The sequence below is a fragment of the Plutella xylostella genome, chromosome 22 (genome assembly GCF_932276165.1).
Source record: "Plutella xylostella chromosome 22, ilPluXylo3.1, whole genome shotgun sequence".
Classification (NCBI taxonomy): Eukaryota; Metazoa; Arthropoda; class Insecta; order Lepidoptera; family Plutellidae; genus Plutella; species Plutella xylostella.
In genome coordinates this window covers 10,655,218-10,674,404 of record NC_064002.1, presented here as the reverse complement: position 1 = coordinate 10,674,404, position 19,187 = coordinate 10,655,218, and the positions used below count along the sequence as shown (strand labels likewise).

General features: G+C 37.3%; 2 protein-coding genes and 1 long non-coding RNA gene across 3 annotated transcripts in view; 2 read left to right on the top strand and 1 right to left on the bottom strand.

The window, feature by feature from the left end:
- Positions 1-503, bottom strand: part of LOC105395544 (bifunctional 3'-phosphoadenosine 5'-phosphosulfate synthase) — a 60,403-nt gene extending 59,900 nt beyond the window's left edge. The window contains exon 1 of the mRNA XM_048628877.1: positions 285-503. Coding sequence (XP_048484834.1) covers positions 285-323 — 39 coding nt within the window. The 5' untranslated portion in view covers positions 324-503. The remainder of the gene's footprint in view (positions 1-284) is intronic.
- Positions 504-851: 348 nt separating this feature from the next.
- Positions 852-9,747, top strand: LOC105389230 (inner centromere protein). Its single transcript, XM_048629243.1, has 9 exons — positions 852-1,171; positions 5,553-5,630; positions 5,995-6,133; positions 6,561-6,699; positions 7,004-7,124; positions 7,456-7,503; positions 7,739-7,929; positions 8,551-8,670; positions 9,233-9,747. Exons 1-9 carry the CDS (start codon positions 1,063-1,065, stop codon positions 9,320-9,322), a joined length of 1,035 nt encoding a protein of 344 aa, XP_048485200.1. The 5' UTR covers positions 852-1,062; the 3' UTR covers positions 9,323-9,747.
- Positions 9,748-10,488: 741 nt separating this feature from the next.
- On the top strand, positions 10,489-11,701 carry LOC125490344. Its single transcript, XR_007267611.1, has 3 exons — positions 10,489-10,558; positions 11,104-11,161; positions 11,614-11,701. It is a non-coding gene; the product is annotated as an uncharacterized LOC125490344 (long non-coding RNA).
- The last annotated feature ends 7,486 nt before the right edge of the window (positions 11,702-19,187 follow it).

Here is a 19,187-nt window from a genome sequence, read left to right as displayed (position 1 = left end):
GTGTGAAGTTAGTATAAGGCAATTCAGAAACTAAAACTATTATTGCTTCACTCCATAAAAGAAGGTCTAAAAGTGTTTTAGACATTATAATTATTATGGTGCAGTTAGGTATGGTTACAGTACTGTAAAAAACTATAAGTAGACCTAATTCTAATTTTGTCCTACAGAACATGCACAAGTCGGTCAAAACATTATCTAAAATATTATATATATTTAAAGGATTATTTATGAATATTATTTTAATAAGGTCAAATGATTTGCTATGAAAGCTAAAATAAACTTACAGTCTTCATTTTCTTCTTTGGTGCCGACGATTCGTCCATCGTTGAAAAATTAAGAATACTCCGATAAAATTACACCGTAACTTTTTTGTTTAATAATACCACAACACGCTTGTTTTTATTCTTATTTGAAAATACTTTGAAGAAAGTTACAAATAACAATAATTTACAAAAAATTGTAAATAAAAGGCGAGCGAAGGCGAATGGTTCACAGATTAATTTTGTATACGTCAAAATCTGCCGACGTCAATGAAAAATAGTGATGCTCCAAATAATAACGACTACGAATTGCCATCGACATTGTAAGCTTTTATTATTATTTGTAAGCTATACTCTTCATCTACATGCTTCAATGTAAACACTACCTACACAAAACCGTTCCAAATATACGTTATGTAAATGTAAAAATAATACAATCATAGTTAACTGATTGTTGCCCGGTTTAGAAATATGTGAATACCCAGAACAATGACACCTCATTTCATAAAACTAGAAAACACAGATTGATTTTTCTTGATTGACGTTGTCACAAACAAATACCTACACCATAGAGCAGTGATAGAGCACACAGAATAGAAAACAAAATCACCAGCCAACTCGCATTTTGTGGATTTTATTTTGTATTTTTATCTCTAAATCGGAAAATAAACTGAAACTGTATTAATCAAATCTAATCTACGCCTTATTTTCCTGTTTATTTGCTTCTTTTTTTCGTTTAAATTCATTCGTAAAACTGGAGTCTACCGCTGTGTTGGGTCCTCAGCAGACCCCGGCGCCCAGTATGCCTGCTGCGACGACCACTGCTGGCGAGGAGCAAAATGACGCTGACCAGAAGATGTGGAATGCCCTCAAACGGTACATTATACGGGAACGGCAGAGAAAGAAAGAAGGTAATAAGATGGGAAGGATTTGCGTTTTGTTGTTGATATTATTTTATTTTATTTTATTTTATAATATTTGGAGAACTTACAGCTACAACACAATATGAACATATCAGGTAAACAGCTACTAGCCAATTACAAGTTCCCACATATGGTTCCAATGGTAAGGATTGAATTCTAGAACCCATCTCTTCGCTATTCAGCGCTGAGACCGGTTCCAGAACTCAATCCTTAGTTATTATACGTAGGCGTTACACGACACCAGCTGTAACACACACTAATACTAAAACACTAATATCTTTACTTAATAAAAACAACTAAGTTAACTAAAACTAGATAAGATTATTAGGTAGACTGTCTTAGACTTAGACTTAAATTATTTTGTTCACAAAAGCAACTGTTAGGTATCTATTAACATTACTATGTTTCTTACTGAATGGATCAAACTCTGAATCGCTATAAATTTTATTAAGTGAATTACTCGCACGTATAAAAAATGAATTCTGTCTATAATTAGTTTTTACAAGTGGAATTTGCATTATGGAATGGTGACGGGGTAGGCGACTAGGGACATAAAATTTAAGCTTTGCGACTAGATCTGAGCAATCAGTCTTACCATTAATTATATTGATTAAATACGAAATATCGGCAGCTTCTCTTCTTATATAAAGTGGAAGTAAGTGTAGGCGTTTGCAAGACATTTCATATGATTCCTTTGGCAAGTGGAATTTAAATCTTAAAAACCGTATGAATTTTTTCTGAATTTTTTCCAATCTAGAGACGTAATCTTTGTACCGAGGGTTCCAAATTTGGGAGGCATATTCCAGAATACTTCTTACGTAAGCACAGTAGAGAACCTTCAGAGATTTCAATGACCGAAAAGATTTAGAGACTCTCATGATGAAACCTAGGGATTTTAAAGCTTTTGTAGTTATAGCATCTATATGTTGATCAAAAACCAATTTCGAGTCATGTATAACTCCTAAATCACGAATGTTATTACTTCTCTGGATGTGTAAACCTCTGAGAGTGTAATTAGATAGGAAAATATGGATTTTTCTAGTGTAAGATACTGTGTAGCATTTTGAAATGTTTAGATCTAATTTATTAGTATGACAATAGTGGTCAAATCTGATAAGGTCCTCCTGTAAAAGATTTTGTTGCTCAATGTTATTGACTGTGCGAAATAATTTTAAATCATCAGCAAATAATAGACACATAGAATGCTGAAAACAGGAGTCTATGTCATTTACAAAAATTATAAACAGTAAGGGCCCTAAAAGGGACCCTTGCGGAACGCCAGAAGGAATGCCAGACCAAGGAGACATAAAACCGTTGAGTACAACAGCTTGCGATCTGTTATCGACATATGAGCAAAACCACCTAAAGAGGTTACCCCTTATACCCAGTCTTAGAAGTTTATTCAAAAGAAGCGCGTGGTCAATTCGATCAAAAGCTTTACTGAAGTCGGTATAGATTACGTCAACTTGGTCACCCCTATCCATACGTTCAGTAATACAGTCATTCAGTAAAGCTAGATTTGAGACAGTTGATCTTCCCTTAAGGAAACCATGCTGTTGCGGTGAAAATATTGGTTTTAAAGCCGAATACATCTGATCGTAGACAATTTTTTCCATAATTTTGGCAATAAGACAGAGCTTAGAAATAGGTCGATAATTTTCAACAAGCTTTTTTGGTCCTTTTTTATGAATTGGACTTATAAACGCGGACTTCCAAATAATAGGTACGCTACCCTCTGAGAAACATTTTCTAAAAAGAATACCTATAGGAACCTTTAAAGAGCTAGCACAGTATCGAAGGAAAGATGCTGGTAACCCATCTGGACCCGCGGATTTATTGATATCCAGGTTACAAAGAAGCTTCTCTACAGTATCATCTTCAACAGTAATTATGTGGAGATCACCAGCAGAGTTTCCTGAATTGTCCGTGTTATTTATGTTAACCGTGCAGTTCGATGAACTTGAAAAAGTAGAACTAAAATAAGAACTGAATAAGTTGGCGATTCCTTGAACAGTGTCGCATGATGTATTAGAGTAAGTCATTGTCGATGGGAAACCGGAATCACCACGTTTATTTTTAATGAAATTCCAAAATACTTTCGGGTTATCAATTAGCGAGTTTTCGACTAGTGTCAAATATGATTCATAACAGTCACGTTCTACTTTTTTAGCTCTTAATCGTAAAAGATCAAACGAACATTTATCTGATAAATTTCCGTACGTCTTAAACTTTTTTAAATATTTATTTTTTTCTTTTAGAATTTTGATTAACGCTGTGCTATACCACACGGGATAATTAAATTTGGAACGAGACTGAGTAGGAATATACCTATCACGAAGCTCATAAATTATGTCATAAAATAAAGTTACCGCCTCATTAACTGATAAAGAAGAAAACAAAAGATTCCATGGTTTATTTTCAATTTCTGTGTTGATTTTAGCATAATCGCCTTTGTTAAAAATATATTTTGTTTGTTTAGAATAGGAAAGAGGCAATGAATCAGTTAAAATATATTCAATGATGAGTGCTTTGTGATAAGGATCCTCCGGAATTAACGGGTCATAACATTGGGTAACCTCTAAAGTGGTATTTGATAAAATTAGGTCGAGAATTCTATTATCTTTATTTGTTATTAAGTTAAACTGAGTAAGATTGCACAGCGATAGCGTATCAATAAGATCTGTAGCTGGCTCGCTATTTATGTAAGAAGGAGTCACACCTACGTCAGATTTAGTCCACGTAATGTAACTCATGTTAAAATCGCCTGCTATCAAGAAATGGTCTGTAGAATTATTAGTCATAATATTTTGTAATTTATTTGTAAAGTTATGTATTTGCAATTTAAAGGAATTTCCCTCATTCTCTGCACAGATGTAAATGCAGCATAAATGTAGTTTTATATATTTATTTGGACTATGAGTTTTTATTTTAATGGTTAGCCAAATATCTTCCGCGCTTGAGTGCCAGTGGGGGCAAGGTTCGAATAGTAGTTCCTTTTTAATTGCAATCAGAACGCCGCCACCGCGGGTTTGCTTTGTCTTCACATAATCACGGTCACGACGACAGATAAAGTATCTACTGTCGAATAGTTCTTGATCAAATATACTGTCCAAAAGCCATGTTTCCGTTAAAGTAATAATGTCGTAATTATTTAATGCCACATTACGAGAAAACAGCTCCGTCTTGGTACGCAAACCTCTTACATTTTGGTAGTATATCTTATAAGAGATCACTGCATTTTACATTTATTCTAAGCGGGTACAAAATTACGCTACCAAAAGCAATCAAGTAGTTAACAAAAAGCAAAAGCAGTCCCAAGGTAGGATAAAATATCCAAGACTGTAAATACATAGAAATAAGGTTCACAGTTAAACGTGCGCACTTCAAATAGTTCAATATTTTAGTTAAGTTGCTTTTATGACAAACAGTAATAACAGTAAGCAAAGGTAAAACACTTAAGCTCATAATATTATGGTGCAAAATTGAAGCAATTAAGTTAAGACAGGTAAACAGCGTTATCAGTAATCGTCGTTCAAGCTCACAAATGTGCGAATACAAAAGGTTTTTTGTGCCGTTTGAAGTGAATAGATAACCAAAGGCTCTCAAACATTTATGAGTTATTAACATAAAGGGATTTAGTACATATTCAGAAGTGGCGGGTTTTACGGAATAGCAAGATAATTTAGTTAATTTTAGAAATATCCAGATCAGAACGAATTTGAAATACCTTAGAAGTAGCATTTTTGCGAGCCATAATCTTCGAGTGCTTGACCCATATGAATTGAAAGTCACAATTTTTCGCTGACTGCTTTGCTTTTGTAAGAAGCTGCTTGTTAGCCATTGTAAGGTGGTCGTTTATGTATATCCTGCTTGAATCTCCAAATCCAATGTTAGCAGCTGTCAGTCCTTTCGAGATTCGACTAGCCGCAATAAAATCCTCTTTCGCGTAGCGGTTTAAGAAAGAGACGATGATTGGTTTTGGTAGACCCGAGTTGCGCGATGGTACTCTTGTTACATAGTTCAGTTGGGTTTTAGTTACGTTATAGTTGATTACAGAACCAATCTTGCTCACCAAATCGAAAAGATTTTCATTGGCTTTCATGGGAACTCCTTTAATTTCGACGTTATTGGAACGCAGCCATTGATCATTATCGTTGATTTGAGCCTCAAGTTCAGTGATTCTCTCTGTATACTCAGTTAAGATGGTCTGATTGACTTCAATTGCCTGCACACGAGCTTCCATGACCGACATTTGGTTCGAAATGTCACTTGATTGGTTTTGGATATTGGTGATATTGCATTCTTAGTGGGCAATGCTTAAGAATTCTGAATAGTTTTAATTGTTTCAACAAATGCTATTGTTTTTCAGAATATGAAGCTGAGGTTGAAGAAGAAAGACTGCGGAAAGAGAGGGAAGCCAGAGAGAGACAGGATGTCATGACTCTAGGTAATGTTGTTTGTACACAAAGTCGGACTGTTTACAATCATTCCAGAATACTTTTCACCAAAGAAGCCTTTTTGTCGCCGTTTTTTACTGTAGACCCCTATGTTATGTCCTCCAATCTACATACACTGATAGCACTAAAATTACTTAATTAAGTAAAACTACTTACTTAAAACTTCTGAAGGTTTTTATCAATCCGGACTCTGATAAACACTAGAACTGGTTTAGAGTTAGCCAGTATACGGATTAACTATTTAGATAAGATGTCAGTTGCTGACTGCCTGGGGTGACTTACTTACTCCTCTTGTGTGCTGGGTTGATGGTGGCTCCTATTGTGCCCCCATTATTATTAGACATTATTTTACAGAGGAAACAAAAGAGCAGATTGAGCAATTAGAGCAGAAGCTGAAGCAGCTGGAGAAGGAGAAACAGAAGCTGTTCATGCAGCTGAAGAAACTGCTCAATGAAGATGAGGTTCGGAAACGACAGCAGCAGAAAGAATCCAAGTGAGTATTAGCTTTATTCTAATCTGAAAGGGGGTGAAGTTTCTGTGTGTAACTCCCTCGAGTGGAACCTTTGTACATATCCCTTTACTTTTAGCTCAGCCAGCCTAACTCCTCAGTACTAGCTTTAAAGCCTCACAAGTATTGTTGCACCTATTTTAATCAACAATGTTCATTATTAACTTAAATCAACAACATTGTAGAAAGATAGGTACTATACAGTTTTTTGAACACCAAGGCATGCCAATGATCCATAGTTACTGTAGAATTTGCTCTCTTATCTTCAAAATATCAGCTTATCATCACCCTCTTTGAGACACAGGCCTCTCCCAAGAAATGCCACCACACTCTGCTTGGCTTTCCTTACTCTGCCACAACCTTCAACTCAGGTTGCCTAACATCTATCTTAAACTCTTATTCCACTTCCCAGCGAGATGCAGCCAATGAAGATGGGCGGCATGGGAGGCAACATGCAGATGCCAATGTTCTCCTCAATGCCTTCATCAGGGCAGGGCGAGCCGCCGCCACAGGGCCGCGGGCAGCCCAATGATAATCACATGATGAATAAGGTTAGTGTAGTGTAGCTGTGGAAAAACATCTACATACATGGCTTGAGGTGCCACTTGGTATGTCAGAAACATGTACTTTTTGTTTAAACTGTTCTAAAGGTGAAGATGGTTGAGGTGAATTGATGCGTTGACTTTATTTTGGTGATCCTCATCAGCTAATCTGTGGAAACTAGAGCAGAGTACCCCACCAAATAGTAAAATATGTGTTTGAGATTTGTATGATTACTATAAATCATTCAAAATTACCAAACCATCCTACTTCTTACCACCCTTAAACCAATACTTATAAAACCTATATTTGCAGCAACCGATGGGCGTGCAAGGCGTGAAGCGACAGCGCAGCCCGTCGCCCACATATCCACACAATATGTACCCGCACCGCCACCAACCGCCCGTCAAACACCAGACCATGTACACGGATCACAGTGAGTGTTGGGGTCACCACTTTGTCACTATTTGTATAATTTAAGATTGCATAGTGTATATTGTGTATGGGTGCTTACTCACCTGTACCGGTATATGTAAAAGCGCTCACTCACGGGGCATTTCCCGGATTTTTTAATGTCATGAGCGCTTTCGCACACACCGGTACACATACCTGTATCGGTAACCTGATTCTCTATGTAAGCACCCTATGATAGTCTTACGTGTTGGAATTCAATACTTTATTGCTAATAGAATAATGTCAGTTTTATACTATAGTCCACATAAAAATAACCATTACTGCAAATAAAGAATGTTCAATTGTTTTTTCAGAGTTGGAAGATGGCCGCCGACAGTTGACAGCACGCGTTCTATGGAATAGTAAGTTTTATTTACTGAATTGTACTTGTTTAATGAGGTTATTTGTAGTTACTGGATATGATTTTTTCACCGAGGTGAAATTAATATTAGATAGACAAATTATTTGTTTGTCGCTGGTTGCCTAGGGTGCACTGGACGTATAGTTGTAAGATACAGTTGATGCGTCAATTCAGTAGGTTCCTTTTGTGCATTTGTATACAAAAGATTAACAGTTAACCCTGTCTTCTAATTCCAGAGCCGCACTCCCAGTACTCGAACGTCGGCGGCACCGCCTCCTCCCCCTACTACTGCATGTCGCGCCCGGCGGCCCCGCGCCCCCCCCCGCTGCTGTACGCGCCCCACCCCGCGCACCCCCTGCTGTACGCGCCCCCACAGCAGCCGCTGTATATGGACGTCAACAACAAGCACGACCCCAACAAGGACAAGGTACTGAACTACAACATGCACTTATCACGCGACAATACATTTATGAAATTTCAAATAAAAATCCACCATTTTTAGGGTATTTTTCATTTGTTTTCCAAATAATATCTATGATAAAATTAACACTTTTGACATTACAACGTACATAATAACTCTAACATAAATAACTGAACCCATAATTCCAAAGCCTAAAGAGCCGAGCGAATCGAGGCAAAACTAGTACTATAAACACGAACTGCGTATTTAACTGAAGAGCCGAGCAAAGCGAGGCAAAACAACCGAAACCACCATTCTAAGACCTAGAGAAGAGCCGAGCGAAGCGAGGCAAAATAATTCAAACCATCATACCCGAAATCCTGGAAGGCTGAGCGAAGCGACAACTGCTGGTGCTGCTTGCAGCCCGCGCCCCTACCTGACCTCTATATAGTTATAATTATATACCTAAAGAAAGAAGACTAACCCCCTTATTCATAGAAAAGTTAGAGGACGTTTTAGCTAATTAGAACAATTTGTTCTTTGACAGAAAGGGACAACAGTTAAAACGTTCTATAACTTTTCTATGAATAAGGCTGTTATCTATAAATCTAAATAGAATAAATAAATAAATTCCTTCTCCCTCCACAGCCGCAAGTCCTAATCGGTCTCAGCGAGGCGCACCACGCGGCGGTCAGCGGCGGCGCCGTGTACGCGCAGCCGCCGGCGTCGCGCCACGCGCCCACGCACTCGCACCACGCGCCCATGCAGGTTGGATGTGGCTGACTGTACCTAATAATAATAATAATATGTGGGGACATCTCACAGACGGCCATGCGATCCCAAACTACGCAGATCCCTATCTAAACAAATAGATACTCGTAGATAGAAACATTAAATATAAATGTCAATAACCAAGACCCGAGTACAAATATCTCTCTTAAAAGACATATCTGCTCCAGCCGGGAATCGAACCGGGGACCTTCGGCATAGCAGTCAGGGCCACTAACCACTATACCATTCGACCGTCTAGTGACTGACCTTGTGTGTGGTAACAACGGACAAAAGTACTTGGGTGATAGTAGCTGGTCTGCGCAGGCTTCTACTCTTATAAATAATCATCATCAGCATTAGCCAACAATAGTTTACTTGACATAGTGTTTTCCCAAGAAACGCCATAACACTGGCCATAACTGTCAATGGGTCATCAGCAGAAATGACCTGCCGTCTGATTTAAACATAAACCTAAATTTTATGATAAAATTAAGTTATTGTACCTCCAATTTAGATTTATGTGAAGTGTTATTAATTAATATTTTTTCTTGGTCCACAGACATCAAAGCCTGGCAGCATCACCCAGGGTTACCCTGTCCAGTCCAACCCCAACGTACAGAACCCGTATCCTAACAGACACCGCTATTAGCTAGTAATCTTACGACGCAACTCTGCTAAGCAACCGTAAACCACACCCGAAGTGGACTGACGTAGTGACATCTCCCTCTAGCATATGAGAAGGAAGGGTCGAAGTCGAATGGTGGTGCTATCATGTTCTAGCAAACTCTTGCTGACATGTAAGAAGTGGTATGGTTATATCGTGGGGTGGGATGTGATTGGTAAGAATCTTCTTTAATAAAGCAAGTATGGATAATACAATAGAAGTGGATGGATCTGTGTTAGCTCAAAAGCTGAAGGTAAATTATTACTGAGAAATTATACAAGAAGTACATAATATTCGAAGGTTCGGATAACGTCATAACGTTATACTACTTAATTATGTGAAGAAAAGTGTCTCCCAAAAACAGTGCTAGAAACTACATCAGGTAATAAGTGAATCATATTGGTCTGTTTGCAGTGTTACGTTCAGTGAAGAACAATTTAAAGTAAAGTGTCTAGACAGGAAATTATGATACATTATAATAATTAGGTATTATTAGCAAAACATGATCATGTGCAAAAAGGTAATATTCTGCAAATCAATGTAAATAAAATAGCTAAATAGGTACAGACAGTAGCAATTGTAAATCATTTATTTGTACATGCAAAGGTTAAAGATGTAATGAGTGAGTAAGTACATCAATTTTATTTCTTTCGGGGTAGGTATATTATATACTTATTTACTATTTATATTGTTTATCGACGTTTGTATTTACTGTAACTAGGTAATTGAGATAATAAAACAGTTTAAAAATATATTTACTGTTTTGTGAATTTGCAACCCTACTTCACCGTTTGTTTGTCGGAAAATACACTCACGGGCAATGAAAAGGTTCCACTGAGAAAATCACTAAATTACTCCTAAACGGAAAAGGCTTGCTTAATGACACCTTCTGTAACATTGAATTACATTTAACAGAGCATCAGGCTATTACCAACTACAAACAGTCATATTTTGGTCAATTTTTTTATTAAATGGTTGATAATATTGGGGTCGTTTGGTGTCGGAATTTTGTGAGTGGAACCTTTATATTGCCCGTGAGTGTAAGACACAATATAAGCGTTGCTGCTGACGCATTTAAATAAAATATGAGTGTGCACAGGTGTTCAGATTTTTGGGTATATAAAGGCGGGGCCAGTGACTCGAAATGCATAGTTCATCAGACAGCAGCCAGACACAAACATGACCTTATGCCACATCTTCACCGACGCCGCTCTGGGTTTGGTAAGTATCTATTTTTCAAATTTTCTTTTAAATCCTAAGGTCTTTAAAACCAGTGTGTTCAGGCATTGGGTATTCAAGGGTCGTTTTACGATAGAACTAGCCATAATTAGAAGAAAGTACCTCTTACCATAGAATAACGAGTAAGTACTAGTACCTACTGTACTTGTTATTCTATGCTCTTACATACTAAGCTTAAATTCATTTGGATTCTTTAGTACTTTAGTTGGTCTGGTTTCTTTTTTCAGAGTCTGAGCAGACCTGTGTGTAACCATAAAAGTTATAGAATTATGTTTTTGCTTGTTACCTATACGTACTCTGAGTTTTAACGTAGAGAAATATCAGTTCATAAAACTTAGGTAGTGCAGAAAAAAAATACTGCTATATGACCGATTTGTCGCCTTAATTTTCACGATACTTAATTCGATTTAACAAAATTAAATACCTAATTAGCAATATAAATATATGAAAAACTAGGGAACTATATTTACAATAAAATAGGTTAGTAAGTACTTAGAAAGAAGTAATTTGAAAATTGTTTTTTTCAGATGGCTTTAATGGGAAACACAAATGCTAATGTTGATTTGAATCAGAACTCTGCGAACCGTAAGTACCTACCTATTAAGACTTCCGTCTTCCTCGAATGAACATGAGAATCTGTCAAAAGTAGCGAGGTGAACTTGAGGGGCGAGGGGCGCTCCAGGGACAATGACATGAGATTGTACCTATCACCTATGTAAAAGCAATTTTACAGACACGGCTTAACAAATGTTTAAGTTTTCATTTTAGGTTTTCCTCTAATATGACACTATATAAGTTATTAAGTTCTGTTAAGTACTTAACAGAAACGGTTATACAATCCTAACAAATATTGTCTGTCTGTTACTCTTTCACGCCAAAACTAATGAACGGATTTGAATTAAATTTAGTATACATATGGTCTAGACCCTGAGAAAGAACATAGGCTACTTTTTATCCTGGAATTCCCACGGGAAAACTTTTTAAGGCGAAGCGAAGCTCGCGGGAACAGCTAGTTTTATTATATTTTTCACACGCAGAACCAGGATTCTTGAATGGACCCAAAGCTGTTCTTACGAAGAATAGCCCGCAGACGAACTAAGCGAACTTCGAGTGAGCGCCCGCGGCATGAGACTGCACCCGCGGCATGGGACGAGCGAGCACGCGACTCGTGTCATGTGTTATACTGCAGCCACTATCCGCCAGCTGTATTGTACCTTTCATATTTTTATTGTCTCATAGATAGGTATTATTTAAGTATTGTATTCGTAATATAATAAACTATGTGACTGTTTACTATTTTGTTTCAATTACATGTACAGTCAGCTGCATAAGTAGCTGTACACTTTTGTACCTTGTCAATCTGAAACCGCCTATCCATTCATTGAAACATTGACGGTTCGTCACTTTGACAATGTACAAAAGTGTATAGCTACTTATGCAGCTGACCATACCTACCACGTAGGGTAACGTAACGTACCTAGGGACATTTTCGACTACCCCAACTTTGAATGAAGCTATCGCAGCGTACAACTAAGATATTAATGTGAAATTTTCTTTATTCGGTAGGATATATAATCTATTATCACTAGTATTTGTGCTAAAGCTTTAGTGAGGCCAGATTTTATTAAATTAAGATAAAAGTAAAAAAGCTTGTTTTGACCCAAGGTACGTTACACGTTTGTACCTTGGGACACTGTTTTCTATAGCTTTGTACTATGGAAAATGCAAACTTCTAAATAACGCCTTATATCTCTGTTCTTATTGATTTACTGCATCTCTCTTCTGTCTAGTTTCACTCTGGCACTAATAAGAACAGAGATATAAGGCGTTATTTAGATGTTTGCATTTTCCATAGTACAAAGCCATAGAAAACAGTGTCCCAAGATACAAATTTAATCGTGTCCCAAGGTACAAAAAAGCAATATTTAACCAAAATTTAAATATTTTTATTTTTAATTAATAGGAATCTTTCAGATAATTGCCATTTCATAAAATTAAATAACTGAAAAGTTATACGTGACATCCATGTCTTTATTTTGAGCATGCCTCAATGAGATAAAGCAACACAAAAAACTATACAAAAGCTACTTTTGACTCCAAAAAACTTCATATTGTCTTCACCACATACTCGATGCTGGTATGATCACGAGACTTACTAGTTTTGCCAAGCGAGTAAAATACTATGCCTAGGGTAAAATTTTAATGTGTTTATTTAGCCGGTTTTTAAAATACAATCAATGTCCCGAGGTACAAGCGTCCCAAGGTACGTTACGTTACCCTACCTATATACCTACAAAATATAGTAATTATAGATTCGCCGCATACTTGTACTGTCATTTTGTCGAAGAAGGACTTAACGCACGTGCGTTTTTTTGGTGATCTTCGCCGCTTTGACTGAGATAATTTCCAGAGCCGGAAAATACCCACCTAGCGCCGTAAAATTAAACTATAATATCAATGAATAATTGAAGATTGCTGTAAACACATCAAAGATGGTCTTACTATATCCAAAAGCTTAATATATTTAGTTTTATAGTCAAAGTGCCAGTTACTGACACATGCCAGTTATACCACGATTTACCCTGCCTTGTAAATCTGAAACCGCCTATCCATTCATTGAAATATTGACGTTCGTCAGTTTGACAAGGTACAGAAGTCCTACAGGCAAGAAAACGAAGGCCGGCTAAAAATTCTACTCGAGGAGGCCGAAGCCTGCATATACGATAACAGTAGTTGCCAAGTCCTCAGAGGCAAAATGACTGGAGCGTATATGGCGGCTTACAGCGAGGAAAGCGGATTTGTACCCTGGGAATGCAACTCCTCAAAATTTACTGTCCCACACAACAACCAAATAGTGGTCGTCGCCCAGTGCACCAGGATTATGCTAGAGGATAAAATCCTAGCAAAAGTGGAAACCATCAACACCAACTGGAATCACTGGACGATGCCCACTATCACTTGGGTGAACGGGGTACCTGGATGTGGGAAGACAACCTGGGTGATAAATAACTTCGATGTAAGCAAAGACACCATTATCACAACAACAACTGAGGCGGCCATCGACATAAGAAACAGGCTAGCGCATCGTATTGGTGACATGGTCAGAACTAGGGTGCGTACGATGGCATCAGTCCTGGTAAACGGCTTTAGAGAACATGTCGGATGCCAACGCCTGATAATTGACGAAGCCCTGATGAACCATTTCGGGGCAATCGTAATGGCCGCCCACCTGTCTCGTGCCTGTGATATTGCTCTGATCGGAGACATCAATCAGCTACCATATATCGACAGAGAGAACCTATTCGAGCTTAGGTACAATCGCCCAACACTGGTAGCAAACATCACCCAGGAGCTGTTGTGCTCATACAGAAACCCCATGGATGTTGCATACGCCCTAAAGGAAGTATACTCAGGCATATACGCAGCCACAGCGCGCATCCAATCCCTGCAGCTGAAAAGGTTAACAGACGCAGTAATTCCCAAATCCCAAACCAACACTCTGTTCCTGGTGCATACACAGGAAGAAAAAGAGACCTTGACCAGCCAAGGGTATGGTGAAGGAATGGGCTCACGCGTCCTAACCATACACGAAGCACAGGGATTGACGTACGAATCCGTTATTATCATTAGAACAAAAGATAAAATAAAGCTGCATGATAGCGTACCTCACGCAGTAGTGGCGCTGTCGAGGCACACCACCACCTGCACCTACTATGCGGATGACACCGAGGACGCTATCGGCAACCTCGCTAAAACGGCAATAACAGCGCCAAAGAAACGCATCCTCGAGTACAATCTAAAAATGGCAGTTAAGAATCGAGACGAAGAGGTCATTGCACTTTCTGGGGAAATGTTAAGAAGGCATAACGGGGCGGAATAAAACATAAAATATAATTTTGGTTAAGAGCTCAAAATATAGGCCAAATTGATTATTATATAATTATTATAAAAACTAACAATTAAAATAAGTTATCTTTAAGAACAGAGTCACACACTAACATCAGGCAAAACATGACCTATAACGACTGAGGGGCCGAGCCATTGCCAGGTGTCTACTAAGTTCTCCGAAGAAAGCTGGCATTGGCCCTGTCCTTCTTAAGTTTGTTGCCATTACTAATGTAAGTGTGACTCTGAAAACCATTAATAAAAAAAAAAAAAAAAAAAAAAAAAAAAGGAAAAAAAAAAAAAGACATTTCTTGTATAATGAGATACACGGCTGGGGGTTTTTAGTCGGTTAACGCCCGACACTACCTGGGTCCTCTTCCCAGGTGTCCATGTGGATTTTCCCCCAGCAGTGAAAAAAAAAGAGAAAAAGAACAATATATATATAAAAGAAAGAATATATAAACTAAAGACAAAATAAATATATATAAAAGATAATATATATAAACTAAACTTCCTTACCGAGTAGAAAGTAGATAAAAGAATTAAAAACTATCTCATAAAAATTACCACTCTTCAAAAGGCACGGACATAAAGTCTGTGGAGTGATAATCATTTATTAAAAAAAAAAAAAAAAAAAAAAAAAAAAAAAAAAGGTACAGAAGTGTATATAACGACTTATGCAACTGACCGTACTTACCAAATTTTTCATTAGAAATTATATCGCGCGTCAGCAAGGGTGTCCCGTAAATAGTGGACCAACTGAAATCCGGAAATACAGGGGGTTTACAGGAATAAGTTTTTTTCCCAAAGTGTTAAAATTGCTTCATTTGGCATGACTTGCTCACATTGAAAAAATATTAATAATTTACTAAATTAAAAAAATAATTGCTTGATGCCATTAATAGGTCCTCGCATATATATACATACTAATAGAAAGAAGAAAGAATTAAATAGGTTTTTCCGTAATTAAAAAAAAAATTAAGAGCTCCTGTGATTCGCCGGACCGTTTAGTACCTATCTTATGAATGGATATTCCTAAATGTTATACATTTACCACAAGACGTTGTAAAGTAATAAACATACGAAAATGTAGACGTACCTAAAATAATTCAATTTAATCTCTCGTTTAGGATCCTACGAAAGTTTATATACTACTTATAACTTTCCGCGTGAACTTATAAACTTACGGATCTTGTTATAAGTATTCCGGTAACATATATTATAGGTACTTAAGTAACTATTTGGAAAGTGTAGCTAAAATCAAGTAGACTATTACCTGTGTACTTGATTTCAGCTAAGTGTAACGAAATCGGATATTCTTAAAACCCAAATGGCATTCACCTAGTTCCATAATATCCTCCTATTACGATCTAGACATCTCACGCTTACCTAAAACCTCCCACTCAACCTACCTATCCTTTGTCCTAGACCGCTTCCTAGTACCAAGTCTTCAATGCACTGACTGACTACCTTATTCGTGGGTACGAAAGTATATTTCCGAACGGTAAAACATTGCCAAGCACAGATCATTCTAGAACGTAGTGCATCTACTGCGCATGCTCAAACCTATCGACTGGCCCCCACTTCCTCTTCCCCCAAAGAGGTAGTTCTCACGTACATACAATGCGAATTAAAGGGAGGTCAAATATCTTCTAAGTATACTTTAGGTCACAGTAGCAATGAACTCTTACGTCTTGGTACAGTTAGTGAACTTATTAGGCGGCGTCGACGAATCACACAGATCTTTCCACAGTCACTGTCATGTCTCTAATTAGCTAATTACATTAGGTCTGTTACCGGGTTCAAATCCCGACAGTAAGTATAAAATTCGGAAAGCACAAGTGACGATCGTGACGCGCGCTTCTACTGAAAAACAAAAAATCCATGCTGTAACTTCTGTATTTATTTCAGATATTGTAGATTTCATGCAAAATTGCATAATGCTCATCACCATTGTCAGAGGTGACTGCTGGCAAGCGAGTCACCGCGTTTCGCTATACATTTATACTCTCGTGATAGGTATCGCCGTTTATGAATGAGTACAATGCACTTTTGGTAGGTAAACATCTAGAATCTAATGTGCCGGTTTCCTGACGATGATATCCTTTACCGTACGCGGTATAATTGTACTTAAATTCCTTATTTCTAAAGAATTCATTGCTACATGTCAGAATTCGTACCCACGGCCTCACGAATGAGATCCGAGACCTTATCCGTTACACCATCAAGACTCTACTTCACCTCCTGAAATTACATGGGTTTAGTTACAGATACATTAAATTTCCGACGGTTTAACCCTTTTATACCTAATTAAAGCATAATAATATATTATACTCACGAGCAATGAAAAAGTTTCAGTGGCAATAGCGCCAAATTACTCCTAAACGGAAAAGACTAGCTTAATAAAGCCGCGCCATCCGCTATATTATTGAAGTACAAACAATTAACAGCGCATCGGAATATTACCAACTAAAAACGTAAAAAATTTTTTTAATCAAATTCTAAATTACTTAAATGATCTTAAAAAGTTTAGATCCTTTGGTTTCGACATTTTGTAAGTGAAACTTTTTCATTGCTGGTATTATAATATACCTAACTGAATATATTCCTCAATCCTCAAGGTCGTCCTGAAACTGCGTAGTGCGTGGCCCAGTCGGTGCCAGGAGGGTTACTCTATACTGACGAAAAACGAACGGACGAGAGCTGCCGTGCAATCGGCACGTTTAATACAACGAGATAGAGTCGTGGCTCGCGCAGCAGCGCTCCGATACTTAGTTTTTCGTCATAGAGTGATTCCCCAGGACGGTTCTAGCTTGACAAAAAACGATCCAACGAGAGTAGTCATGCAATCTACACGTCTAATGCAACGAGATAGAGTCTATACTCTCCGAAACGCCGTTTTTTATAATATAGTGAGAGCCCTCTGCCGGACTGTTGTTTACTTTCAGTTGCTCACTGATTTAGAATGCTTTCTTTACAGGTACCTATTATGTTATGTTACGTATTGACTATTAATAGAAAACTTATTAAGCAAGTACTAGATCAAAAGTAGGTACTTACACTTCACTAATTACTTATGATTGTTATGTTAAAACGTTTGTTTTTGTGTTGTTATGTTAAAATGTTTTGTAAATGACCATTCTTTAAAGTCGTACACAAAATCCTGTGAATGATTATAAATTAAGTACCTTCTTTGGGTTTCAAAACAGTTTCAATATTAGGTATTAAGAAATTTCTCTCCAATTCACAATGTTTTGAACATGTTTCACTGGGTCTGAATAATTTGATATTCATAAATTATGGTAAACAAATAAGCAGCCTCGTTTTTCAGCCAGAATATTATGAAGTTATAGGTCAAAAAGAGACTCGATTAACCGGAAAAAGTAAGCCTTGTTATGGCTATGGTTATAGTATTGGTTAGTAAAAGAAATGCAACATTTGATTTATTTTAATTGTGTAAAGTATACACTCGCGATTAATGAAAATGTTCCAGTGACATAGCACCAAATTACTCCTAAATAGAACAGGCTATTGAAGTAGGTACTTACATTTAACAGCGCATCTGAAAAATACCAAGTAACTAAAAACGTAAAAAATGCATTGACATATATAGGTATTAAAAAATGTGTTTATTTTAATTTAATGTTTTTAAAAATTATTTGTTAAGTAGATATTTGCATTTGGGTGTTTGGAACTTTTTCTTTGCTGGTGAGTGTAATATAATTGATGCAGAAAGGTTTGTTTACAAACGCCGCTTCCCTGTCCCCTCCTTGCATATAAAGATGGTTCTATGTTATACTATAGTATAATACCACTGTCAAGGTCATATCGATCCTGGATAGAACGGGACAAAGCTGTGCAGAAGTATGCCTATCACACTCGCACCATGAATTAAAGTTGATTTTATTTTAATATAAAATTTAAAAGCTGCTTCGTATTATTAATCACCACCTGAAATATGAGGGTTTGTCTAAGTTAATTGAACTAAATAACACCGCTTTTCAGCTTGGAAGGATATCTCATACAGATTCAGTATTTGTTATTTTTCCAATGAAGAAAAATGTGAACGCGTTTTTAATCCTTTGTAAGTACTTAATCATAATTATTATAGACGTATTATATCCGTTATCAAATATATACTTTTCAGTTTGTTAATGAAATTAAACGAATTTATTTAAGTACTTAAGTACTTAATAAAAGTAAACAAGTCAAAAACATTCAATCATGAATGTTGAATCTCATCACGATGAAAGATGACCACGACATAAAATATCATTGAACCTCGATAAACAAAGGAAAAATCATAACTAAGCGTCCTGAAGTGCGGGCCTGAGTGACTGTGAAAGCTCTACACGGTATTATGAGCGCCTCCGTAACACTTCAGTTATGCATTCCCTCTGAGTATTTCACAAAAACCACACCCATTGCCCGTTTCCCTTCACGTTTCCAGCCAGTGTGGGGTTGTAAAACTGAAATGGATGTGGGCATATCGATGTGTGAGTGAGATAGCTGTTTCAGATATGGGTGTGTCTCGTTTTAGAATTGAGTGCCGGCCGGCGGCGCTGTTTACATGGTGTCGTGTCGTGCTTACTTGGCTATCGATATCGATGGCTTACTGCAGGTTGCGCATACTCTCATTTTGAGCATTAATGGTCCCTAAAATTGAATGGTAATTCTCTACCGATTTCTCTACAATTCTTGGACTTATGAATTAAATAAGCTGGTT